The sequence below is a fragment of the Pungitius pungitius genome, chromosome 7 (assembly GCF_949316345.1).
Source record: "Pungitius pungitius chromosome 7, fPunPun2.1, whole genome shotgun sequence".
NCBI classification, from domain to species: Eukaryota; Metazoa; Chordata; class Actinopteri; order Perciformes; family Gasterosteidae; genus Pungitius; species Pungitius pungitius.
This window is the reverse complement of record NC_084906.1, coordinates 6,257,508-6,285,392: the sequence shown is the minus strand read 5'-3', so window position 1 is coordinate 6,285,392 and position 27,885 is coordinate 6,257,508. Positions and strand designations below refer to the sequence as shown.

Below are 27,885 nucleotides of genomic sequence, written 5' to 3'. Positions count from 1 at the left end.
TATCTTGCTGAATATAATTCACATGTTATTTAAGATGTATTCTCAAAGCAGAACTTGAAATGAGGATGTGAATACTGGCTCGTCAGTTCCCACTTTGAGTTTGAAAGGATTTTACTGGTCTTTAAAAGTTGTTTCATTAACAGTGTGAACCAGGCCGGCCCCTCAGCTCGCCTGTCTCACGTTCTTCAGTTACCTGATATTCTGGCCGAAATTACCAATCTTTTTAATTAAGCATTTAATTAAAACCATGGCTTCAATCTGGATTTTTTTTTGTAACAGTCTAATATTATTTTTTCCAAAATGATTTAACGGTTTACATTCATACCGTTGTATTATCAGCTAGTGTCATCTGTAAATCACTTTGAATCGCACAAACCTGCACTAAGGTTGCTTTACAGATACATTTGATTATTCCCAAATTAAATGCAGGTTGCCTTTTACAATGACTGTGCAACCTGGATGTGACCATAATGTAGCAGCTGGAGCCTCCAATGCTGCTCACACATAAAGAAACTAGCAGTAAATATAGAAGTCCACCACTGGACATTTGGCAGCTTGATGTTCTCCCATAAATAGCCACACAGAATGTCAAACAACACAGAGCCACAGAGTGGGCTTCCAAGGGTTTTTTATTAGTTTTCAATGTAATAACATGATAACTACATGGGGGGGGGGGGGGGGATGTGGGAGCAATGGCCCTAAACAATAAATAGAAGTAACATGTACCGTCTGTTAACAGTCGACCGCTCACACTCACACACGCACGCAGAAAGTCAAGACAGTTCAGAGATGACCAGCGCACACACACACACACACACACACACACTCGTACAAAAACATCCTGATTAATATCACGCGTGCATGTGGCGCACCAAAGAACAGTCAATAAATGGCATTTGTGTCTCCCATGAGCCCGGCATGTAGCCGGACATCAGAGTACGATTACTTCAAAGCGCGTTCTTGTGGTTCGCCTTTAGAGGCGCACACCAAGTCACCACTGCACAAAATGTTCAAGTTGCTATCCCTCTGCCAAAGAATAAAAACTGGATACATTTGATATTAAAAAAGAGAAATGTAGCACCCAACCGGCCGCCACGCTGCCCGACTACACATTAATGCAGCTCCCGTCATCTGAAATCTCCTACAGATAGGAACGCTAATACTTCATTCAGCTTTATTCTTGGAAAAAAAAAATTATAATCTCACAAATACTGCCGAATGTTTGCAAACCAAAATCACATCCTTTGTTTTCCCAAAATTCCCATGCTTCGCAAAAAACGGAACTACTTAAAACCTGCTTCAACATCCCCAGAACTTCCTGCTCGCCTTTCTCAAGCGTGCACACAAACACGCCTCCAATGGAGAGCACATATTCCTGTGTCCCTTCATTTGTTCACATACTGGGCATAATCCGTATCTCAATACAGCTTCATTCATCACGTGCTACAGAGTAAAAGCCCCTTCTGTGTTAGAGTTGGTCCCAGAGAACGGTCATTTACGTGAACCCACTGAACACAACACATGCAAAAAAAATTAAAATTAAACAGTATCAAAATATCTCCCTTTCTTATGCCCTGTATACTGACACAAACGTTAGCATTTTACAAACCGTAGAAAAATGTTAAATACTTTTTACTGGCTGTATCTACCTCCATCTGCTATTGTCAGAATATTTGCTCCCCAAAAAAAGAAAAACTGTGCGGCCTCTCTCCGATGCCCCGGGAGGCCCAGCCTCCAGGAGCGGGCGGCGTCCCCTTCAGTTCCCGTTCATCTCCGCGGGACCTCCTTTGGGTACGAGCAGGCTCATCCGCCCCGTGGTGCTGGCCGCGCTCTTGATCACCTCCATCCATCTGTGGAGACAAGCGTGTAGGTTTTGTTGTGGTTGTCGTCGTTTTCTTTAGCAAGTGATCGTGCAGCCGTGAGGGGACACACACACACCCTCCCACCCTCTACAAGACGCATACCTTTCGAAGGTGTACTCGCTCTCCGCCCGGAAAAAGTAAACGTGGGACTTGAACTGCAGCTTGAAGACGTAGTCCTTGTGAATGCCGTCCGCCTCGTCGGGCGTGCTCACCGTGTAGCCGAGCAGGGGCAGGCTGGCCAGGGGGAAGTCGTCCTGCAAGCGAGAGATTCAGTCTTTGTGAAGGCACAAAATGAGTCGCACTGCAGCAGCCGATCAGCTGGTACGTGGGCGCTCCGCTGACCTGGTGAGTCTTGTAGAAGAACAAGCAGAAGTTGGTGAAGACCACCCAGAGCTTCTGCCAGCCGTTGCTGTTCTTGAACTTCCTCAGGAGGTAACCCGACAGCTGGTTCTAAAGAGGGATCAGATCAACGGATGTTTCGTCATGAATTCAAAAGCACGGATAGTAGCTTGTGGCCGTGGGCGAGCGCTTGGTTGGGACACAACGATCCCATACAAACAGTTTGCGTATTTATATTGTTAAACTGTTAAAATGTGCTCCAGACTTTAAAATGCTTTAAAACACTACAAGGTATAAAAAGAAAAGAAAAGACCCGATTTACTTTCTATGGCTTCTAGTTCTTTTAAATTGCTTTATTTAAACCGTAGAGTTATGGCAGCCTTGCGTATCTGTGTTTTGCTTTGTATTCAACTTTGATCTGAAGGTATATTTGAGATTCATTAATATGTACGAGTGCTGTGATTGGTTATGCAGTGTGATCTCGTAGAAATAGAGGACATGTGATGAATCAATAAATCAATGTCTCAATAAAAAATTCACAATGAAGGAGTGGTTTCCTTTGTAGTGAGACTCCCGGGAGAAACTACTCTCACGGCCCCGGTACCTGGTTCATGCGCAGGTAGTCAGTGAGAGAGAGGTTCTGGTTGCGGTACCAGCAAACGTGTGTGATGGTGTTTGGGCGTTGGCCCTGACCGAGGAGGTAGCGAGGAGGAAGCTCAGGTGAGATAGCCGGAGAGCCGTAGACTGAGAGGACGAGGAGACAACAAAGGGTGCAGAGAACAAGGGTTAGCGTGTTAGCTCGGAGACGAAGAAAAGAGGAAGACAAGTCCTTGGGGTCTGTGGAGTGAGAAGGTGGAAGAAAAATCAGTCATTGCGTGCATATCATTAATATCCTCTCGCTGTCAAACAGATGAGACACAAGATATCAACAGACACCAGGTGGAGGGAGGGAGGGAGGGGGGGGGGTGGCGTTAGAAAGAGAAACGCAGAGATTACGGAGGGAGCTTTCCTCCGCCGCCATGTAGACAAACGGCGCTCCCACGCCAGTCGAGCCGTTCGTCATCTGTGTTCTTGTGCAAACGTCTGTGTGTGTGTGTGTGTGTGTTAAGCGCGGGCGGAGGAGGACGAGTACCTCCACAGCCTGGCTGTGATCGGACATAGACACGCTGGTGTTACGGTGCCAGCACACGTGCATGGTGGTGTTGGCGCGGTGGTGCGTCTGCTTGTCCAGCGACGTGTGCGACGAGTTCATGTCGTCCTCCGACTCCTGCTCCAGGGACACCTCGTCGGACGACCCTGGGAGGGTGGGGAGTGGGACAGGAGGTTGTTTGGGGAGGGGGAGGGATCAACTGTACATTTGAATGCGTTCTGTAACCCAAGGGGGGGGGGAGAAAAGTTCTACTCTGAACCGGGGCGGCAGTCAGTCAAATCCTCAGTGAATACCGAGGAAACAGGAGCTCTTACGGTTGGAGTGATCGCCGAGTCCCGCATCAAGGAAGATGCTGGACTTCTCTTGGGATTTCTTTGCCAGGTCAATGGCCATGTTCAGGTCCTCAATCCACTTCCCCATCTCCACTTTAGAGCTGGAACAACAGCCAGAACAGTTGTGTGCACATCCATAGAAAGGAGATCAAATTACAGAAAATAAAAAAACATTGATAATGAAAGACTTCCTGGTTGTTTCTCACCTGGCGGCCACGACGACGGTCCTCTGAGCAGAGTAGATGGTGAAGCAGTGAGGGACCGACCACTCGTTTTCGCTCTCCTCAACCTAGGGAACAAAAGAGAAAAACCCGGACAACGTCGGCTCGAGACGGGAAGAATTCCATTGAAAAAAATAAAAATAAAAAACACATTGGTTAACAATGAATGACTTGCGCTCGGGGCTGAAAAAAAGGGGGAAAACACAAGCGGGGAGTCTGAGTGGAGGCACAAGGCAACCTCCCCAAGCACCGGAAGGATCAGACAAACCACCTTTCGGACTGCAGGATTATTTATTAGTATTAAGGCGCTTTTGAGGAACAGCTAACAGGAGCGGCCGACAGTCGCTGTGGTTGAACACACGGCGCAGAATTCATTCAACATGGGAGAATGTGTGGAATGGATTGAGGACAAGAGGAGAGACTGTTTTTCTCAGTTTGATTACATTCAAAAGAAAAGATAAGCTCTGCTGGGCTTCTTTTAAAAAAAAAAAAAATTGTGAAAAAGTGAGCCGAGAAGGCGACTCATAGCACGGAGAAAGCTGTGCATGAGAGAAGAGCTGAAATTCCAATTTTTTTTAATGGTCGGTCTCATTTCAAAAGTAAAAAGCTCTTGCTGTCCTTGCTGGTACTTTTATCATCTTTAGAGGTTATTTCTATTGCACGCGCCGACAAGTTTCTGCATCTTGAGCACTCTTTTGGCGACTTGTCTAAACGAGCGCAGGAGAAGGGGAGGGTTGGTGGGGAGGGGAGGGGGGGTCCAGATGACTTACCGGTGTATCCAGCACTATGAGCTGCAGCCAGGAGTGAAAGCAGAGACACGAACAGTTAGGACACCCGGGGGCCCTTCCCTTTCTAGACACATAAACCCATCTCACCACCGGGGGCCACTATTCCATTCCTGTGCTGGGTCAACGGGACGGTGGGGGGTGGGAGGGGGGGCGTTAGAGCTGTTAGGAGAGAGCCGACTGGCGCGTAAACACTCACGATCATGCCGTGAAGGGGCAGCTGGCCGTGCACTTTGAACTGGTTGGTCGCCGTGACGCCTTTACTCGTGTAGAGGAGCATGTCTGAGAACTGAGGAGAAACACTTGGGGTCATCTTTGAGGTGCATTGATCTGTGGGAATTTAAGTAGCAGTAGTTGTTTTTTTGTTGCACCAACCAGGAAAAACATCCTTTGCTGCAGTCCTTTCTTTGTGAGTTTGTACAGACACCCCTCTCGTATGAACTCCTATTCAGAAGATAAAAGAAGTTAAAAAGGGAAGGTTCATCGGACGTTCACTCCGTGCCCCCTTACGGGCGCCACTAGACCCACCCTGCCCGGCCCTGTCAGGTTCTCTATGCCGATCAGGTCTCTTTGCAGCTCTGTCAGCTTCTGGAAGTTCTCCAGGCGGATCAGGCTGCTCTGGAGCTGGGCGGCGATCTCCGCCACTTCCTTCAGAGCCTCTGCAAGGGAACAACAACGAAAAACAGATTTTAACCCTTCCAACAGAGTAAAGGCAAGAGGTCCATTGCGAGCTTCAGAAATAAGTTTTGATCTTTTCAAACTAGTGCTGTCAGTTAAATGCATTATTAACAACGTTAATGCAAACCCATTTTAGCGACGTTTTATTTTTTTACCGATTTATTTTCTTACGGTGGAGGGGATGGATGACTTGTCTGAAAATGTCAACAGCTTGTCTGTTTGAGAAGCTGAAAGCAAAGTAGTAGGCTTACCTTTTATTTGTAACCTAAATGTTACGGTTCATTGTTTCTGAAATAAGAGGCCTGACTGCTTTGTTCACAGCAAACTTGAAAAAGAGAAAATATAAAGCCATGGTTTGACTGCACTACACGAGTCCTTCTTTACCTGAAATGTGCACTTAATCATTTTATAACGCACTGTTTGGCAATGTTGTTTTTCAGTAAAATAAAACATTTGTATAAAGCAAGCCAATCCACTTTTCCATGTTGATTAGAGCATTAAAATGAAAAAAGATGGAAAGAAAGTGCAATTAATTGTGATTCATTTTCGTTTGACAGCACTAGTTCAAACAGAAAGCAACACATTCTGAATACCAATACATAGAAAAGCGAGGGGGCGCTCACCCTTGCAGTCGTCATGGTCGCGGTGGGCGGGGGAATAATGCTTGCACAGCCGCTCCAGGATGAGCTTGTAGTGCATGAGGCGCTGGATGGGCTTCAGCAGGAAGGTATTGAGGGGCAGGTAGCACACCTTCTGCAGCTCAAACTCCTTGTAGACCGTCTCCAGCTTCTTCAGCCTCTTGCTGCCTTTCTCCAGCTCTGTCAGGACCTCGTCGTGTTTCTGCAGGAAGCCGGTGAATTCCTGGTAAGGGTCGGGGGGGGGGGGGGCAACATAAATGCACATGAGGTGTTAGACACAGGGACATTCCTGCTGTTATTCCAAGGTGAAGAGGAAAAAAAACAACTTTCCCACCTTGAGAGCGCACATGTTCCCCAGCATCACGTCGCCGATTCTCTGGAAGTCCCCCTTAACGTGGGCGTTGGAGCGTCCCTCCCTGCGGATATACATTTTTTTATTTTTTGGGGGGGGGGGGTTCTTTGTTAGCATGTCGGTCATACACGCGTATCACCACACGTACCAGAGAGCCAGTCTCTGGTCCAGCTCCTTGAGGAAGCCCCGATGGAACTCGTAGATGGGGTCGATGTTGGAGAAGAGGAGGTTCATCAGGACTTCGGGCATGGCGTTCTCTTTGATCACGGCACTGCGGAACCACTGCAAGCAGCAGAGGGACAACCGGCTACTGATGCATTCAGAATTACCTACTGAATAGACTGGTGTAGAAACATGACCGCCTATGGAGATGAGGTTTCAGTTCTAGTTTTAAGCCAATTTTGCCATTTTAATTGCCACACATTTTGTTTTTGTGGCCCAAACAAGCATCAGAAACCTGCTGAAAGCCTTTGACTGATCCTTCGATGGACATTACCAAAATCTACGCCCTGGGGGGAATCTTTATGAAGGGGGAGGATGGATTTTTACATTTAATTGTTTATTATGACATTTTTAGTGAATTAAATATCACAAGGGCTGCTTCCATTTGTTACACACGTCTTATTTGTTTTCCCCCAATCTACATTGGTTTTGAAGGAACCACACTGTACCGGTACTATAAAGGTACCGCGGTACCCTTACGTCAAAAACGGTATGGTTTTGAATATTTTTAGTACCGGTACTTGATTAAAAAAGCAGCAACCAGAGCGCACTCAGTGTTCCGCTGTCTGCACGTCACTCAGAGTCATCTCACAGAGACACGCCCCCTTGTGCAGGACGACCGTCCTCGGCTCGTTGAGAGAAAAGATGCCAGAAGTTAGATTTGGAAATACTTTGGGTACGAAGTATTTATTATATTATTGTACTTATATTATTTTTTAGGTCTCAAAATAAGGAAATGTCCGGGTAAAAGAGGATGTCTGCTTGGTCTCGTGTTGCACTTGCTTGATGTTTGACTCTTAGGAAAGTTCATGTCAAACTAACCAACACAGCTACAGGCTGCCATCTCTCAGGGTTTCCCCGTGTGACACGCACGCTTTTGCAAGTTTTCACACGCACTCACGCCACACATCCAATGTCTCACTCTAAAAACAACAATCCGCGCTGGTTTGTTGGCTTGACAACAACTTTCCTAACAGTCAAACATCAGCAAGTGCAACACGAGACAAAGCAAGACAGCGAATAAGTTACTGAATAGTCCAGCAGAAATATATAGATGCAAAGTAACTCATTTGGGCCTATATCATCATAAGGCCAGAATGCATATAGAAAAAATAATACCCACTTAATGCAATTTTCATTGTTTTTTCAATAAAGGGGAAAAATTGGCCTTTAATTATGTGTCCATCTTTAATGTACCCAACCCACATAGCTTTAGGTTTTTTTCCACCTCAAACACCTGTAAAATGATGTAATTCATACTTCTGGAAATAACTATTGTACGTCGCTTTGGATAAAAGCATCAGCTAAATGACATGTATTGTAACTATGTAGTCATTTACGGACAATAGGCCTACATAGCCATGTATAATCAATGCTATCATTTTACCATGTCGTTTTCATTAATATCTTGCTGTAGGTTAATACTAATATGAATGCAATTTGTAAAGTGTTCAAAAAGCTGGGCACGAACAAGCTGGTAAAAAAAGGGAACCGTAGGTTTTATTTATAACTATCATAGATAAATGTTCCAGTATCTTATTTGTATCCTATCGAAAGTATCGAGTATTGTAATATTTAGGTAAGTATAGTATCGAAGTCATTTTGGTATCGTGACAACCCTACTTGTAACTGAATGAAAACAGAAGAAACGCACCACAGTGATGACCTCGAGGTCCTTCAGGTACGTCCGCTCTGTGGTCAGAATCTCTTTGGCGATGAAGTAGGCCTTGTCGGTGGGATATCGCTGCGGGAAAAGAAAGACATCAGTTTCAAAACAGAGCAATGGACAACTATTTTAAAAGACACTGTCCCCCCCGTCCCATCATAAGGGACTAGTGTTCCCTGGTTTCTGCTTCTAGAATGCAAGCAAAGTACCTTCCTCCTGCCCTCCTCTTCCTCCTCTAGTCTGGCATTGCTGCCCCCCTCGCCCAGGATGGGGCTCTGCAGGGGCGACGGGGTCTGGCCCGGCAGGCTGAGGGTGGACATTTGGAAGGAGGGGGACAGGCAGAGGGGGCCTTTGGAGCTGACGGGGGAGGCCTGAGGGCTGTCCGCAGCGGAATCTGTGGAAGAGGGGAAAGCGAAATAGAAAGAAAGACGTTCAATTATATTCCAAGTCTAATGAAAATGCTTTGGTGAAAGTACAGTGCGAGAGGTCTGGGAAGTGGAATCAAAAGCTTTACATACGAGTCAAGAATTAAAACTAGCAGAGACTCGAATACATAACTTTATTTTCCCCCAAAAGAAGGAACACAGGTCGAGTGTTGCAAGTTTGAACAAAAACAAGCCGAAGGCCTCAAACGCAGGCAAAAGGAGAGACGGCAGAGCACATCAACCCAAGTAATGGTGCTCATGTCGCCCTCCCTCCCCCTCCACTGCTGTCAGAGCCATCAAGAACCCAAATGATTCAAAGTGAACTCATGTGCAGCGTCTCAAGAGAGATCCTGCTTTTGCTCCGCCTCAAATCAGGAGACAACAGCAGCAGCAGATGAAGGGTCAATACAGCTGTTCTTCCACTTCTAATGGAGAGGGGAAAAAAAAGAAAAAAAAGGAGCGGGGGAAGGCTTAAGAGAAGAAAAAAAAAAAGAAAAAAAAGAAACACTCCCCGACCCGGAAATAATTGCTCACGCAAAAGACTTATCAGGAATGTGGCCTGTCTGGAGGGCAAACGGTCGTTTATGGTTTATCTGACGGGGTTATGGGGGGGGGGGGGGGGGGTTTGCTCTGGAATGACTTGGCACAAAGCCTGTCCAAGCAGCAAACACACACGCACACACACACACACACACTAAACCTGAATTGGGTTCGGGGAATCTTTGTGTAAGAATGTGACCCCCCCCCAAGCGTGTTGCCTTAAATTTGAAAAGTGGCGTGTGTTTACTTGTTAGTTAGGTGTCTTTCTGTCACGAAGCAATGACGACACTTCCACATTAATAGGAGGATTTAAAAAAAAACCATGGACTAACTGAGTCAACAGAAGATTCCTGCAGCTGAAAAGAAAACCATTTTAAAGAATTCTTTGTAGGATCGGAAGGTGATCCTGGGGAGGTTGATCTCATTTTGTTATTTATACACAAAATGATGAGCCTTAAACCGCACACCATTACATAATGTATCCAGTCTAGTATTTTAGCATAACATTTAAAAAAAAAAAAAAAAAAAACTTTAGATTTTGGGCCCAGATGACAGAGGTCATGATCCGAACACCTGACACCACTTGAGTTTCTGTTAAGGCAGCTGAAATAATAAAAATTCCACCTGGGTCTGCAAACAAAATAATTTTAAGTCTGACATTCATGGTACTCAAAAGTGATGACTTTATTCTTGAGTAAAACATACACACATTAAGTACAGGTCGTATAAGCCAATATACATGATTATTGGTGCGTAAGTGCAGTTAAGATTAGCTGGTTATGGCCATCAGCCCGTCATTGATTCAATCTTTATCCAGAGATGTTGGGAGAACACATGGCGAAAAAAGAGCCCCCCCCCCCCCCCCCCAAAAAAAAGGGAACGAAAGACAGAAAAGCCACCAGGACAAAACCCCTGGAAGGACCGACACGCCACACGCTCTCAGGGGGTTTTGTGATGGCACAAGATCGGCAATTGCTGCTCACCATCTATCACAATGACTGAGAGCTGGTGAGTATTTAACTATTGCCTAAAAAGAGCCTTGATGCACACCTGAGATCCGCATGAAAGCATGTGCCATGAAGGAAAGAAGGTAAGTGCTTAAAGGCACGACGGCGCGAGACCAAACTTAAAAAAGCCGAGGATGTTTTAAAAAAATAGCAAACTCTGCAAAAGCTAAGTCCGTCCTTTCAAGTGAGCTCGGACAGAAAGGAAATTTAAAAAATTGCACTTGGCAAGTCAAAACTGAGGAAATGAACCAAATACTAGCGATTAGTTCAATATCAACACAGATCAGCCTTTTGTGTTGACTTTACGACAGCCGACACGCATGTCTGAGGCCTGGAGTTTGAAGCAGCTCTGTGCATGATCACATGTTAGCGACGTACCACGAGACAGTTAATGCCTGCTCCTATGCCAATACATAAAATATATATATATATATATATATATATATATAAAAATAAAAAAATTGATATGAAATCATGGAAAATTGAATTGCCAATGTGCAAAAAAAAAAATGGGGAGATTCCTTTCATTAAAGATAAATCCACCTAGCTGGTCCCCTGAAGACGGCTAAAGAGACAAACATCTACCTCTGGTGGCGCACATCCTACTTTACCCAAAGGGCTTACTTTAAGTTAAGATGGCTTGTAATGTTAACATATTGTCGATACTTTGGAAGTATCTAAAATGCATTAATTAACTGAGAGGATACATTCATTTAGCAGATCTGGCTCACTAGTACACTGCTTACATTCTTTCACTAAGCTCAGCATGAGGCCAAAATGGATTTCTATCCTTCAGGCTTAGTGGCTCTACATGACGGCTCCTACATTTATGCTGTGGACTGGTGTGACAGAAAGAACTGCTTCAGCCAGCAGATGTCACTGAGGATCACTGAATGACTAGGTTTCACTTTTTTTTACCCTGAGATAAGACCTGTTGATTTACTTAGAGAAGACTTTTAAAAAGCCAGGTGACTGTGTTTAATATTTGTAAAAACAATAGCAGTACATTTGTTAATTAATTATTTCTTGGCTTGTCGGTCAAGTTATTGCTTAAAAATAAAGGTCGAAATTACTATACCGCTATATTGGTTTCGTTAAATTGAAACTATTACGGTGGATGCAGAATATTAACTATAATTATATAAGAGGTAAACTAAAAACAAAAAATCCTATGCTTGTGTACATTTAGTTTTTGACCGGGTGTAAAAGAACCTTCTACTTCTAAAGTAAAAAAAGGCACACAAATGTTTTTCCATTTATGCTCGTGGGATTGGCCCAAAATGGACGATCGATTCTACTCAACCGGCTGATTGGACAACTGGGAAACACACCGGCAACTAGGTCATTGTGTAAAACATTACAAAAGGCCAGGTGAAAAAAAAGCAACGCAAACAAACCGCAGCGGGGCAACGGCACGTTCGATCACTGATCAAAGCCCAGAAGCAACAAGTGCTGCTGAAAACCAACATGTTCAGCGGGAGCCGTTTCCCACCAATGATCAGCACCGAGAGCCGGTATAAAAGCGTGTCCACGGCGGGCGGATGGAAATCCCCCCCCCCCCCCCCCCCACGTATTAAGATAAAGACTTTCACAGGGGCGTCTGCCTGGAGATTATTAAAAGCGCGTGGAGCAGAGACCGTATGGTTGGAGAGTGCTTAAAGTTGTCATTCGCTAAGTGCTGCTACGACGCCCCACTTTACATCTGAATGTGAGGGGACCCAGGCGGGTCGGCGAGGGCCAGCGCCTGCAGGTTCTGGTACTGACGGAGGAAATCCTCGATCCCGCCGCTCCCCATGAGCAGGTTACTGTGAAACAGCTTCTGCTCGGGGGGCAGGACGCTGTCGGAGCCCCAGTCCGAGTCGGAGTCCGAGCTGCCGTTCCCGGAGCCCTCGGTGGCCGTGGGCGGGTAGCTCAGCTGCTCCAACTGCTCCACCAGGTCGCCGAACTGTGCGGCGCAGCTGCCCTCCGACCGCACCGAGCACGCCGGGAAGTTGACCATGGAGCTGGCCTCCGACTGGATGTCGGAGCCCGGCAGGCCGAGCGAGGACGAGTCGGCGCCCCCGTAGCCCGCCGACATGGACTCGCCCGCCGACACGAGCCCCAGGTTGTCCAGGTGGCTGCACTCGGAGCGGCTGTTGACCAGCGAGCTGGTCTCGGAGCACCCGTCGAAGAGGTGTCTGTTTGGGAACAGGTCCTCGATGCCCACGCTGGACAGAGCGCCCCCCGCTGGGTAGGTCTCCTCGGCGTAATCAAAGTGATTTTCCTCGGGCCCAAAAGAGTAGGCCTCGGCCCCGCCGGCGTAGAAGGAGATCTCGGCGGGGTCGTCGTCTATGAACTCCTCGCTGACGTGCAGCGGCGAGTCGGGCATCGAAGGCGCGTGACTCTGGGTGACTCGCAAGAGCCTCGCCTCGAACGCCTCGGGCGTTAGGACCCCCCTCCGCTGTCCGCCGCCGCCCCCTCCCCCTCCTGGGAACCCCACGCCCCCCCACCCGCCGCGCTCGCTAACCCCATTGCCATTTTTGGAGGGCTGCGATTGGGTGCCGCCCTCTACACACACAAACAAGGGGCTGCAGTGTCCTGCTGCCTGATTTCTAGGGGCACCTTGAAAAGCGAAGTGAGACGGGGACGCGGCCTTGGCGGGTTCTTCCTTCAGAGGGCTCGGCGGTCTGGCGGCCTGCAGAGGGGACTGAAGCTGGAGCTGCTGCGGTGAGGCCGGGGACCAGCTGGGTGCGGGCACAGCCCGCGGCTGGAGCTCAGTCCGCGGGCTGTGCGCCGGGTAGAAGGACACGGTGGTGGAGGAGGGGGAGCCTGGGGCACCGAGACTGTCGTTGAACGACAAGCTCTGTCCGTAAGAAGGAAGAAAAAAAACAGACCAGGGGAGGGGTGGAGAGAGAGAATTAATAGGTGCAGGATAATTTACTCAAGTATACATGGAGCTTCTTGCTCCACTCACCTGTTTTGGCACATCTGTGGCGAGGGAGCGAGCAGACATTCGGATTTTACTGTTCCTCCTGAGCGAGAAACAAGTCATTGATGGAATTATTTACATGAACGCAACATGGAAAACATTTCTCAGTCGATACTCTGCATAGTGCATAGACTTTGTACAGGAACACTCACCTCTGGTACGGTGTTCTCTTCGCACCGTTTTCCTTGACGTAGTCGACGAGCTGCTTCTGGGTCCGTCCACTGACAGGAGAGAGTTTTCAATTCAATAGAAACCCATACACCTTGTAAGCCCTGTACCTTCTTCTATCGTGCGTATGGGATACCTGTATCTGAAGGAAGAGCCTCTGGTGAAGAGGATGGCTTTGGATTTGGGTTGGGGTTGGTCGAACATGCGAAAAAACGAGTGGTATTCCACACAGATCTTCCAGAAGATTTTACACTGGTCGCGACTGGCCATGAGGAACTCCAGCGTGTCCTGATGCGGCCCCTGAAAGCACACAGGGAAAGACCGACATCTAAACCACACAGTACCAATCCTTTAAGGATAAAATAGATTCTAAGGTTAAAATAGAAATATGAAAGAAATAGAAACTATCAATACGTACGTGAACCTCTGGGTAGAGCTTGATCAGGAACCTCTTTCTCTTGAAGCTCAGTTTGCGAATCTTGGACCAATTGAAGGTGTTTATTTTGGTGTGGCCCTGGGAGAAATGTAAGAGGAAAGACATAACCTTTAGCCACATATTAAGGGCCTGAGGGTCACACCCACAGGATGCAGCTGGCAGGGAAGCGATGCGCACCTGAAAAACCTGAAGGCCCATGTGAGCGACGGCCAGGTTGATCTTGGAGCCTTCCCGGTCAGCCGCTGGGTGGAAGCGGACGCCGTACATCTCCAGTTTACGGGCAATCTCCAGGATTTGGAAATCTGATTCAGCTGGAGTCTGGCCGCTGGAGTGAACAGAAAAAAAAAATATATAATAAATTATATATTGTCCTTTAAATTAACCCAGTTAAACAAAATGATACTGAACATAATTAGCCATTGTGATTTTGCAGAGAACCCCCATTTTGATAAATAACTACACAGATTTTCTCAATAAGGGCAGCAAACAAATTGATTATTGGCAGATTAATTAAAGAAACTACAGAGATAAAAGTCAACATATGCCATTTATATTTCATCATGCAACTCCCTTCGGGTATAAAATGTGCTGCATGAATAATTAACTACTTTGCTGTCAGAAACCAAAAACAAGAATTCCAATTTTCTTGGAACGAATAGCAAGGAATGAAGACATTGGCATTAGTTCTGGGTCTTTTGCAGGAGCATATTTTGAAAGATGTATTTTGTCAAACGCGCCACCAAAACAAAGCGATTCTGTGGGATTCTCCCTTGTTTAAATGAGTTCTGTAAAACTATACTGTTCCTCAAATTGAGGAGGCTTGTGCACTTTCAAAGCCTTGTGTCAACGTCTCAAACAAAGATGTTGCAGCGTGACTCCCTTGTGGCGTGTGGTGTGTCCTCAAATCCCTCACAACTTCTAGGATTTATTTAAAACCACGGGATTAACCCCAAACAGTGTGCTAGGAAGACCTATCCATCCAATCATCACCACATTCTAATTTTGTTCATCTGTTAAGCACTGAAAATCTCCTTAGAGCCTACCCCCACCCCACTGGCCCTATGGCTAATAGAGCAGGCCGCAGAAGGGGATTAGGCCGAGGGAACTCGCCGCTTGTGCTTCATGGGAAGAGATTAGCAAAAGGTCTTTACACGCTGGGCTGAAAGGAGGCTCCCATTGGCCATAGAGTAGCGCTGACCTGACGGTGAGGCTGGCGGTGGGAAAAGTGCAGCGAGCGGGTTTTGTGAGACTCTGGACTCCGAGATGGAGCAAACTCTCTTTACGGTTGTTTAACACCAACAGGGTTTTCTAAGCTCGGTTACCTCATCGCGACAACGTGCCCCTGTTTACACATGCTACTGTGAGGAACCCTTTGGAATAAGAATTTTAAACTTCTGGTACATTCAACTGAAAATGTTTAAAAGGAATAGAGCAGCATTCATTTCTGTGTGCGACAAAGATGTTCCTCTTGTTATTTCTCTCACTGGGAGGTCATAGAACAAACCTGCGAGGTAGAGGAGCCACAACATCAAACAGCAGTCCTGACAAATCCATTTTACGACAACGTTGCCGTATTATTTTGCTGATTAATAATGAACATCTAGCTTAGGAGGCATGACTCTTTTTGCACGGGAATCGGCGGCTCTGTTGCGGTGCTCATTTGCTATGAAAGAAAGTCGCCTCTTGCATCTGCAGTCTTGGTTCTCTTTGCAAGAGTCCCGGTGAACCCTACTTTGAGTCTTATCTCAAACCTCATGGCGTTTTCCCGATTGAGGCAAAGGGACAGTTAGGAAATGATGGGGGAGAGATCTGAGTGGAGCAGTGTTGATTTCGGCGACGAAAACTGACAAAAAATGTTCGTTAACGACCTTTTGAGTATTTAAGACTATGACGTGACAAAAACAGATCTTTCAAAATAAAAACTATGACTTTGTTAACAAGACAAACAAATACTTTTTCAGTAGTGCAGAGTGGGAAAAGTGGTCGGTGGTAGGATCCTTTCTCAGAACGGCACGAGCCGATCTCAGTTGGGTATTTAACGCCATGCAAATTTTCCACGTAACATTAGATGAGTATCTTCTTGACCATGAGTTTATTTTTTTCTCACTTTTGAGAATCTTGAGAATTTTGAGAATCACAACACATCGACTTTCAAGTAGCGCAGTGCCTTAAATGAAAACAAAGGGATTGTGTATTTGCTCATAAAGTCTGAAACGGCCAATGTTTTGACAACCGACCGAAGCCAGCGGACCGACTACCCCCCCCCCCCCCCGTTTGCACGACCACTAGCCGTCAGTGGAAAATGGGTTCTTGATTTATTTGTTTCAGTTATTTAGCATGCACGGTCGATACATTGTCCCTCTATTGTTGTAGCCACCTTCCTATGATATGAACCGCTGATCACATGAGCCGTCGCCACCAACAGGTCGCTAAATCTGAAGGCACCTTCCTATCATATTATAGGAACATGGCAATATTCAGAGGCAACGCTAAAACCCTGGGCCTGAGAAGGGAAGAAAAAAGGAGTTTAATATGGCTATTAAATGTGACTAAAACTAAGGATTAAAATGACTAAATGGGACTATAACTACTACGGACTACTGCATTTTCATCTAAAGACTACGACTAAATCAAAAATGGCTGCCAAAATGAACACTAGGGTGGAGCCACTTACAGGTGCCGTCGGTGCAGCTCCATGATCCTCTCCTGCACCTTCTCTTGGTACGGCAACAGCTGGGTCGACTTAAGGAAGCTCCGGTCCGCCACGTCATCGTAGTCGCCAATCTCCGCTGTGGTTTGTGGAAGAGCGACACGTCAGCTTTTCTGAGAGCACCACGGTAAAGTCGCTGGCTTATATTTTGACCATTAGTTTTACACAAGACTTGCTTGGAGTACCACTATATTAGCTTCAGCTAGCTAAAACAGTCTAATGCAACAGAAATAACAATAAGCATAAATACGTACACTGGACAAGGTGAGAGGCCAGCAAGGCTCCAGTATTTTCTGTGCAGATCAACCTGGATTCCATCAGATCTCTTTTCATCTGCAGTGAGAACAAGTACCTATAGAAGATACAGAATGAAAAAAAAAGCTTAATGACCATTGATTTTTGTTCATGAGAAGTAAAGAGATATATTCACTAAACAAACTCCTCATTTAAAACCATACATTGGCACTGCACTGACTGCAGTAAAGCATTCAAAGAATTGCAATGACATTTTAGGAAGAACAAATGCTATGATGGTCTAAAAACCATAAATCGAGAGTTTCTGAAAAGAAAGAAAAGATGAATCACCATTTTCTAAAGCCCCTCCTCACAGGATACAGATAAAGGCAATATCCAGAAGAAAATTACAGTCACTGACCTTGTGTACTCCTCCTGCAGCTGACCCGGGTCTGGAGGGAAGAATTTCACTGACAGTCTGAAAAGCGCATTTGCCGGCCCTGGGAAGAAAAAAAAAAAAAAAAAAAAAAAAAAAAAAACACGAGACGAGCTCATCAGTGCACAGATTTACTTTCATTATGCGGATATTAAGCTAACATTTAAGCTCACTTACTCCTGACTTGTCTCACTATGGGTTTTGTGGGTTCCAGCCAAGCCTGAAGAGAAAGAAACATGATATTCATCATATTACCAGAAGATGTTTTCTACAAAAGTTTAACAACTGTTACAGGGCGCACTGAGAATGACTCCAATGAATGGATGTGGGGGAACTTTGAAGTCTGTCTGCTCGGGTCCATCTGGGCCTGATTCAGAGAGGAATGTGCTCCATGCAGACAGATATGTAGCGTTATAGAGCGGCTCAGTGATGACGGCCTTATGAAGGCCAAACCCGGAGTTTCCTCCAACAAAAACTTGTGTGGCAAAGACAAGATAATGTTCTGATATTTTTTGCAATCAACAGAAGCAAAAATTCTACGTGAGGCCGAATGAAGCTTTGTAGTCTTGGGATAGCAACTGCGTTTTATAGACTTGACATCTGACATTATTCATAACATTGAACAAAACGTAACAAACGCTCCAGTTTGTGTTCACCACGCTCTTTATTTCAGGCATAAATACCAAAACCCATTGACTTTGAGACGAGGGAACCTGAGGTATAAAATTGCTTCCTCACATCCAGCTTTTAGAAATGCTGACTCATTCCTGGCATCTTTTTCTCAGTTTCTTATTATAAATGTATTCATAATCATCGTTGCCATTTAGAGCTGTGACATCATCAGCTGGCTCCAGCAAAGATACCAGCAGCCACATCGGACCACTGCTGTAGGCCAAAAAGCTAAAAACGGCAACAATGCTTTTTGGCGTCCTTTTTGGGGCCGACTCTCTTCTGATATGTGGGAAAGAGACATTTAAAAGAAAAACAAAGCTTCAAAAGTAAGATGTATTTGAATTTTGATCATGGCTGTTATTTCCATGTTTGTATTCCTGGGCACTTTGTCATTTCTATTTGTAGGAGCAGGGCTTTAAACCTTGGTATGCATGTATACCAGAGATCCCCATCTATGTGGTATGGCTTCTTAATGTTCCTGAATACAATATCTAAAATGCAGCTCTGAGAAAGATAAACAGTGTGTTCAGAGTCTCTTCTGTTGCTTTACAAAAATGTAAATCTGGGGGTCTGGAATTCCACTTACGTTTCTGGTAGAATAAAACACTGGAAAGTCTGACATTTGTGTATAGGGTGCTTGTGCCAGACGAGTTAAAAATACCCCTTGATTATATACCGTTTGGGTCCAGTAAAAACAACTCTACAATCGCCAAAGTCACAAGAAGAGCATCTGAGAAATGACTGAAGAAGCTGTTGCAGAAGCTGTAACGTTTAAAAGTAAAAACGTCGTCCTCCTGAGCCAGGCGACATGAGCGCTCGATCTGTCGGTTTTGAGCTGGAGACTCGGCGGCTGGTGCTACGTACCCAGTTCATCTGCAAGTTCTGAAACTCCAGGCCAAAGTAATCCCGCTCTATGAGATTGACTCTCAAGAAAACCTCAGAGAGGAGGTACTGCCCAACGGCCTTTGTCTGAAACAGAAAAAAAAACACAGAAAATAAGAATCACTGTTTTCATCACCGTGCCAATACTGAAAAGCCCACAGATGAGACGTCCTATGACCTCGATATACAGACAGTTAAGAGCACAAAATAAAAAAGGTCTGAAGATTAGAGCTGATCAACAACATTGGTTATTAATGGACAGCGATATGAAGTAAATGAAGAAGGCCATGCTGGTGGGACGCCGCCTGTGTGGTGCAGGAAATATTCGGCATCTGTAAATGAGCCACTTCATGCGTTTACGGCTGCTTTTGCTCCATCAAACAGTTCAAATGATTTCTGGACGAGCAAGTACATTGCTAAAAAAGTCCCTCTGTACAATTTAAAAAAGATGGAGGGCAGTAAAATGGCCAGCAGGAAATCTAGCAGAGTGTACCTTCTCATCCGCTCTGGGGTTTGTTTTCACTAAATGACGAGCTAATTGCTACGTACTAAGAACACACTGCACTTGAGGTTTTGAAGTCCTGGCTTGTGACTTTTATTTTGAGAGGGGGGGGGGGGAATTATAGCCTGAAACATCTGGTTGTAATGTAAAATAGTATTTTTAAAAGGGTATAAATAAAAATAGAAGTGCTTTGCAATGGCTGAAGTAAAGGATTACTTCTCAACGAGCCGCGGGAGATTTACTGTAGTTTGGTCTTTCCATCGCTTCACACACACAAAAGAAGTGAGCGTCTGGCACTAGGTGCATGAATCTGCTGTAAATCAGTCCTCTTCCGTGCATTAATTTATTACATTGTCGGATAACAACCCGATCTCAGAGTGTTAAACAACTTTTTGAGTGCGAGCCAGACGTCTGATCCAGACAACGTCAGCAAACCCATCAGCGGCCAAATGAAGGTAACCTTTGCTTTGAAAGGGACTCCGCCTCACTTTGACTCCAAAGGAGAGGAGTGAATGTTGACTCGACTGAAGCGTCCATGAGGACATGCACGGAGCTCCGAGCAGACGGAGTCAAACGTCTGAAGGCTTTTTGTTATCTACCGTCTGGATTCATCCCCACCCAACTATCTGAACCCCTTCAACGTTCACAACAGTCACCTCTTCCAGCAGATTTCCAATTACAAAAAATAAGTTATTGGTTTGTCAATAAAACAGGAAGGAAGATCAGAATAAACAGATTTCTCCCCTTTGTGTTACTCATTAACCCTATGCAGGGATGTGGAACTGTATCCCAGCACTCTTCAGTCTTCTTGAGAGACAGAGAGAAATTCTTTATCTCCCACAATTTAGGAGTGGGAGGAAAAAAAAATGAAAAAAAGAAGACATGCCACTCATAATAAATGCCCCACATATCTTCCTACATCAACATGCAAAAAGTTAATTATCTATCCGGTTTGAGCTCAAGGAGTTTCTACACCGTATCTCCTCACAGGACTTTTAATCCCCTTCCCCTCACAGTTTGCTTATCTGCTTGTGGCATCAGTGGCGGTGTACGGCCCTTTAAACATGCTTGCATCTCTGCACTCGAGAAGCGTGAGGAGAAATAATGCCTCGTGACTACTTCAGCGCGCTGAACGTGCAATTTCATATAAATGTGCATATGATATTTGACGGGCTGTTGACTTTAAAGTTGAAATACCTGCGTTTTGGACTCTTACTTTTTTAACTTTAGTTTTAATTATGCATTAAAATGTAGTCACCTGAACCTTCTTCCACCAAGATCTATCTAAAATCATTCGGTGGTGATATCCAGTGAGCTGCTACCCAAAGTCCACCTGGTGTTCTTCAGTCCAAGACGCAGCAGAAAGCTCCCAGCATGTTAACAATGAACATGAAGCCTCCGTCTCATCTGAGCGCCATCACTGAGGCCGGTCAGTGGGTCACCCAATCAAGCTCAGAGAGTAGCAGGGATTATCACCAACAGATGTTTCTCTGGGGAGACAGAGCTTCCCCTTATTGTGTTTCTGTGTGAGGGACACGGACACACAGACACACAACGCAAAGAGGGTGAAACACACAGCAGCGCAGTTGACCCAGCGTCACCCGGCTTGATTCCCCATCGAGGCCTTGGGTGGAGCTCACGCGACAGGTTTGGTGCACGGATACGCCCTGAGCCAATCAGTGAGTGGCAGTCAAGCGCTGAGAGGACCGCCCACTGACAGGAGGGTGTGTGTTGGGCTTTCATTCAGCGCGAGGAGTGAGGGGGGCAAATCAAGCAGAACATGTCTTGAAAAGCCGGCACACTGGTGACCTTTTTCACAGTCAGCGAGGAGCAGTCTCACAGATAAACCGGTCCTCTACTGCTTTTCTCTCCACTTTGGTTGCCGTATTTCTTTTGGGACACACCTGAGCAGAAGGGCTTGTTTTGGCAGATGTACGGTGTTAATTTGGGATCTGGTGGGTGTGCCTTTTGTTCAGGTCACCTATGCAAACATTTTCCACAGTAATCTTTTGATCACCAAAACGCAGGAGAACAAAAAAAAAAAAATTACAGGAGAGAGTGGTAGCTCTCAACAGCAAAATACAACATGGGAACAGTAGTCAGTGGAGAGACCACATGAACAGCCTTTTATGAACAGGTGGCAGTGAAGAGCGAGACGGCTCCTTTGATGACAAAGCAGAAACACAAGTCTGTTTTCAGGACCTCAATAGTCCGATATTACTTTTAAAAATGTTGCAGAATGCTTAAAGAGAAATATTTCAGAAACATACATAACAACAACATCCAGTCCAAAAGTCCATCTTGAACAAACCGATAAAGATTAAAAATAGCACATGCATGGGTTTTGTAAAAAATAAAAATGGATTGTGCTGAAGGTCTTTGGTTGAAATTCCAAACTTTTAGCAGGCCTCCACTTCTGTGTGTGTCCCCTCCCCCAGCACCCTCACTCAAACACCACACCGGTCACAACTGCTCCCTCTGAAGAGCTGCTCTTTTAACACCAGACGCCGTACCCCCTCTACCCCCACCAGCAACCCACTTGGTTGTCAACCACTCTACTTATGTGCTTGTTTGCGAACACTAAATAAAAGCCTACACACCGCTCCTGGATCTCCCCCATACCTCTCCCAACTGTACCGCACTTTCACACAGCTGTGGTTCCAAGTCCGGACCCCAGGCCCTTTTCATTTGGGAGTTTGGAGCTGGAAGTTAGGGACCCGGCAAAAGAAGAAAGGGGGCTGGCTGTTGCTGGATAAAAGGAGCCTGTGTTTCCCCTGCCATGCCTGGGCCCGGCCTCCCCTGTCCAGAAAAACCACAAGGCTGTCTCCTGTGCTGCTGGCAGCGGGGAGGAGCCCTGTGGACGAGAGCCATGCGAGAGCAAATGTCTGCTGGTTGATGACAAACATGCCTGGTACCTGTGGCCACGGATCAAAGCAGCTCTGATGCGACTGAACTCAGAAAGCACGTATACAATAGACGCGCCATGCGCCCATACAGTGACCCAGTCGTTGAGTGTTAAAAAAAATCTGTCATGTGTTACAGGTGCAAAAGCATAAAGCACAGCAAAGGCCGGACGGTAAGAAGAGGTAACGACATACGACAAAATACTCAAACAAACAAGGCAGCTGAGCAATCAAAAACCACCAGGATCAGAGGAAGTGTTCACCAGGGGCCACAACCACTGAAAGCTGCAATTTAGTATCTTATACGGCATGCACGCATGAGGGAAATCTACAATTACAATGCATTTTCTTGAAAAGGGTATTGTGTATTGATGTAAAAAACAAGAAAACTACTGACTATACATAACACAGGCAGTTTTGAAAATGAGTCATGTTAGCGGATGCATAGCTCTGCAGAGGACAGAACAGACAGACAGGACAGAAACACCATTCTCCCAACAGCCCACGACCTTTTCTGTATGAATGAGCAGCTACATCAAGCGATGGTGGCCAGCAGAGCCTCTCAGAGGCCATCTTGCCCCCGGAAAAACTACAGTCTGCTTGACAACAGGATTGCCGCCACCCCCCACCTTTTTGCGGTGGTATGCGTTTGTTTGCCAGCTCCTGTCAACACTGATGTCCAGAGCCTAGAGTTTAAACTCTCCAGGGGTCAAGTTTGGTGAGCTGAACATTTTCCTACAATTGACCCAAAGAAATTAGATAACTTCTCGAAAGTTCATTTTCCTCCGAGCTGAGCAGGGAGCCGCTTCCATACAAATTAAAACTTGTGCCCATCACCTTCTATTAGACTTAAGACTTAGAGACAACATATGGCGCATAAGATTATGAAATGTCCGTCTCAGCAGTGCCCCCAGACTACATCTGCCAGAACAGTTAGTGTTGTGATTATGCAAGGATTTAGGACAGAGTGGGTGCACAAGTTAAATACACCGACTTTTAGTAGAACTAGTGGGCCATAAGTCAGTAAGATCTGTATCACGGTGCAAATTAAAACTCCTGCGTTGATCAGTCACTGACTTGTTTGTTTGTTTAATGTGGAGAATCTATGCAGATACTACTACCCCCCCCACAGGCACACACACATACTCAAAAACAGACAGGAAACTTGCTCGGACAGAGTGGTTTCCTTATTGCTTCCCATTTGCCTCGTGAATGACTCCAGCGGCGACTTGGCAAGTAAACATCAAAAAGGCTTTCGACGGTGTAGAGCTAAAAGGTTTGCCCCGAAATGACAGCCAAAGGATTCATTCTGTGGAGTCATTATAATTAAAAGCAACAGGACAGCAGTGATGCTTCGTTGCTAAGATTAATGTTAATGGTGGCTAATTACTTCAAAATTCTGGTGTAATATTCTACAATGCTCTTTTTTTAAAAGAATTATTTTGTGTCTGTGGTTGCAGGGATGGTGGCCGTGGTGGGAAACAGCCTTCTTTCTGCCAGTTTCATCACTATTCAAGTCAAAAGAAAAGTCAAATAACCACCCTAAAAATCAGGACAGAACTATGAATGGGATGCTATTCCAGAAATCCCCACACAAGAATCCACAAGCTGATGATTCAAAACAAATGAATCATTTGTTTCCACCGAACGCTTAGATAGGAAAAAATTCAATTAAAATTCTGCATATAAACAAGCTTGAGTGCTGGATGGCCATATTATTTTCCTCCTTTCCGGCCTGAAGCCCTGAACAGAAAGTACTTTACTACTACTGGTGACAGCCAATAATACACCGTGTACTTGGTGTAACTCACCAAGTTACCCAAATAAGAAGCCTAAAGAAGGAAACGTTTCAGCACCAAAGCCATGGGGCAGCTGCCACCGAACCCAAGCCCCACGCGGTGTCCCGGGTCAGGCGTCGCCTGCTGGGCAGCACACCGCCACCGTGTCAAGGGTGTCAACAGGAGAGCATGTAAGACGCACGCGCGCACCGACTGCGCAACAGTCGCAGAGGCACTTACGTCGACATTGAAGAACTCCTGGGAGTCGTCCAGACCCTGCACGCGGATCTGCAGCTCTCGGCCCAGGGTCCTGCTGACCGGGTTGCCGCTGAGGCTGTGGCCCGGCTCCAGAGTGCTGATGCCGGGGTTGAACTGGGCTCCCAGCCGCACGCCGGGGGTCTGCAGGGCCCGGTATGAACCCTCGAGGTCCCCCATGTTCTGCCTCAGAGGAGCTCCCGCCACCCCCGCCTCACTCCTGCAAAAAACACGCAGAGGACAGAGAATTGTGAAAATAATGACTTGATTACTTATTAAGTGGAGAATGCCAACCACGAGGAATAGTGTGTGGTTAAAGTAACGCCGTACTGAGCCCCGGGTGAGTTCACGCGTCATGACGCGGTTTGAGTGTCGTAGGACAACTTGTGTATTTCTACGTTACGAGACAAGTAGTAACTCGTACCGCACAGCGGGGACACGCTGCAGACCGAAGGCTTCGGGCGAGGTGTCCACGCAGCGTTCAACGGGAGCCAAGGTCCAACCCGACGCGAGTCACAAGAAACTACGGAGCACGCGCGAGATTACGCGTTACATCTGGGCCTAAGTGGGTCGGCTAAACGTCAAATGCGGTGGTCAACGAACCACCACTAAACCTAAGCGAAGGAAAACAAAGTTTTCTTCTTTTTCTTCCCGAGAAATTACGCTCGGTTTACAACGTTGTTGGTTTTCCAGACTTTCGTGCAGCGAAAAGAAACATTGATGCTCACAGCCGAGTCTTCTTTAAAAGTCGCCCCACTAAGCTCACTAGAGGGAATACGTGTATCCCGAAAGTAGCAACACACTTACCGTCTTCGTCGGTAGCGAAACAAAATGTTAACTTAAAGGTTTGTTACAGCGCAAAGGACGCCGCTCCACGCCATGGTCGCCTTCTTTCGACGGAGTGCGTTCTCGGGCTCGTTTCTCATTGGCTGAAGCGGACTCACTCGTGCTCCTATTGGCTGGGATGAGGCTGAGGATTGTGGGCCGGGGACTGGAGATTTGCCTTCCTTGACTTTAAATAGCCTCGATGGATGGACGGGCGTTCTGCCCCGGCCGCCTCAACCATTACACGCCGCGGCTTTGTAACGAGGCGTCGTGGAAAGTTTAAATAGTGTGCGGTTGCGTTGCTGCGTGCGTTGAATCGACAGGCCGGTGGTCGTCTACACCCAGGAGGAAATAAGAAAAACGATTATTTTAGCTGATTGGTTTATATCTGATTTGACTCACAAAGCGGTGAGGCCGTTATTTGGGTTCAGGCTACACTTTGCCCCGTAGATAGTGTGGTATTTGTTAAAAATCTATGGCGAAGATGTTGTTTTTTCGCTTTAACCTTCTAAAATCATTATATAAAGTACACGTTTAGTCTCTGAGGACATAAGGTGTGTGCGTGCATGTGTCACGAGGCTATATCTCTCTAGTCTAAACGCTTCAGAGCTTGTTCACATCAATCATGTGGGGTGTGATGCACATATTTGCACTTTGTGCCGTGTTTTGTTGGATAAGAGTCCGATCGAACTTTATCACGATCACAGAGAAAAATCACATCTGACCCTTTGATGGAGCGCCCCCTGCTGTCTTCTCTGACATATTGAACAAAGATGCATTGCACTTCAATATTATCATTATCGTATTTGATGACGAAAAGTGTAATAAAGCGCTTGCCTTTTTACCCTTTACCTATATATATATATATATATATATATATATATATATATATATATATATATATATATATATATATATATATAATATATGAATATTGTTATTTGTAGGTATATATACATTTTGCATTTATATCATATTAGTATTCCTATACATGCTGATATGTTGAAAAGTGTCTTCTTACAGTTTAAACTACTATAAGCTATATTACATATGAAGTGAAATTGAGAACAAGCTGCATTTTGTGTTTTAATGTCTGATCCACGAGGTGATAATGACATCCATGTACTTCCTTTTGCTCGACAAAAAACTTGATTTGTGCAGTGGGATGAAAGCGGTGCATCAACAAGGTCGTTGGTCCATCACGGGACTCCTTATCTGCTGAATTTTTACAAACACAGAACTCGTCCTTTTTGGTCCTGTTGATAGATTGTCACACGATGCGCTTATGTGTGTATGTGACTTATGTGTCAATGACTTGTTGATTTGTAGTAAGAAATGCATCACAGGCTATTGTTTTGTCAAAAGTTGTTGCTTTTATTTGCTGTTTTGTTGCAGGAGAAAGATAAAGTTGGTGTCCAATAATGGTGTCTGGACTGATCTGATCACCTGGCATTATCTTCAAAGGGCTCCGAACCCCCTCACAGTGCCCTGGTGTGATTAAATTACTACGATTGATGTGTGTTTCAGTCAGGATGTCGATGCTTGTGTTTGGGTGGACACAAAAACAGCAACGTGTGTGTAGTTTAATTCACAACAGTGTTGTTAGAATTCTTTGCTGACACTGAGTGGGAGAGATGTCCATGTCGAACGTTTTGAGGCTGTAGACTATAGTACTACTATATCCATTATATTAAAATAGATAGATAGATACTTTATTCATCCCCAGGGAGAAATGTGTGTGTAGCAGCAGCAATATAGTCATTATTATGTATGGAATTAAAAACGCACAATATATATACACACAATAAAATAACAGAGCAGAACATATTAAATTAAATAGAAGTGCACCAAAACACAATTGTATACTGTGTATGTGAGTACATGTAGTATATGCACTGCTTTTTAAAATTACATTAAAAAAGCAGTTCTGTGGTTATTGATGTTGAATTGAATTAAGACAGTAGTGCAGTTGTTAATGGTTGGTGATGGTTCAAATAAACAAGGATTTAGCCACAAGTGATTTGTTGGAGGAATGTTTTCCTGTAAATGTCCTCTTTTCCTGTTGGGGAAAGAGCTCCGCTGTCCCTGCAGTGAGGTGGTGAGGAGGGTGGTCCATGTTTTCAGTCCTCCTCTCCACCACCTGTTCTGGACGCTCCTGTTGGCAGCCAGCGATGCAGCCGGCTTTCTTCACCAGCTTCTTGAGTCTGTTGTAGTCACCAGCTCCAAAGCTGCTCCCCCAGCAGACAATGGTCACAACAGACTGGTAACATCTCCAACATCTTGCTGCTCACGGATTGAAGAGACACCCAGGTACTTATACTCCTCTGCTATTTCCACATACTCACACTGGATATGTATCCATATGTCGTATAAACGAACAATGAACATATGTTCAATATAATACAATAATGGATAATATAACATAATTCATATACATATATATAATATAATATAATAGATAAAGCAAAAACAAAGGTGTTTACCGTTAAAACATTTTTACCTCAAAGTGATGATATAGTATTTTGGAGATGGTTATTATGGCCTTTGTTCACCCTCTGTGTATCCTTACTCCAAACACACTGTAGTGATGTCCCCAAAAATATAATTATAAATGATATAAACGAAGCTGCTGCTTCACAGTGCTGTTGCAGTGCTCATTGCGGAAGTAGAGGATTAAGAAAAAGTTAAGGTCAGATTGATCAACATTTAATAACACAATAGTAACAAATCAATAAAGCTTCTTGTAAAAAATTAATGAAAGTGAGCTATAAGGTTCTTTATTTACTTGGCAAAACATTTTGCAATCTCTAGTACCATAATAGATTTCTGCCGGAGCTTTATATGTTATCTTGTGGCCCTCATCAGCTGTCCAACTGAGCAAACCCCACCTACCAATGTA

General features: G+C 45.3%; 1 protein-coding gene across 4 annotated transcripts; it reads right to left on the bottom strand.

Annotated features, from left to right (window-relative positions):
• Positions 1-624: 624 nt before the first annotated feature.
• farp2 (FERM, RhoGEF and pleckstrin domain protein 2) lies at positions 625-24,341 on the bottom strand. 4 transcript variants are annotated; one of them, XM_037469276.2, is made up of 26 exons: positions 24,147-24,341; positions 18,706-18,810; positions 17,347-17,389; positions 17,155-17,233; positions 16,754-16,851; positions 16,464-16,578; positions 13,967-14,114; positions 13,772-13,867; positions 13,490-13,653; positions 13,338-13,406; positions 13,171-13,228; positions 12,819-13,059; positions 8,455-8,639; positions 8,234-8,323; positions 6,506-6,639; positions 6,340-6,421; positions 5,991-6,228; positions 5,218-5,348; positions 5,065-5,133; positions 4,889-4,978; positions 3,890-3,972; positions 3,666-3,784; positions 2,806-2,945; positions 2,205-2,312; positions 1,965-2,116; positions 625-1,850 (listed from the first exon to the last, which is right to left on the bottom strand). In XM_037469276.2, exons 1-26 carry the CDS (start codon positions 24,339-24,341, stop codon positions 1,757-1,759), a joined length of 3,126 nt encoding a protein of 1,041 aa, XP_037325173.2. In that variant the 3' UTR covers positions 625-1,756. The 4 variants fall into 4 exon arrangements, with proteins under 4 accessions (XP_037325173.2, XP_037325172.2, XP_037325175.2 ...); XM_037469275.2 differs by lacking the exon at positions 2,806-2,945 and adding an exon at positions 3,334-3,497 and having other exon boundaries at positions 627-1,850; XM_037469278.2 differs by lacking the exons at positions 625-1,850; positions 1,965-2,116 and adding an exon at positions 3,334-3,497.
• Between the last annotated feature and the right edge of the window lie 3,544 nt (positions 24,342-27,885).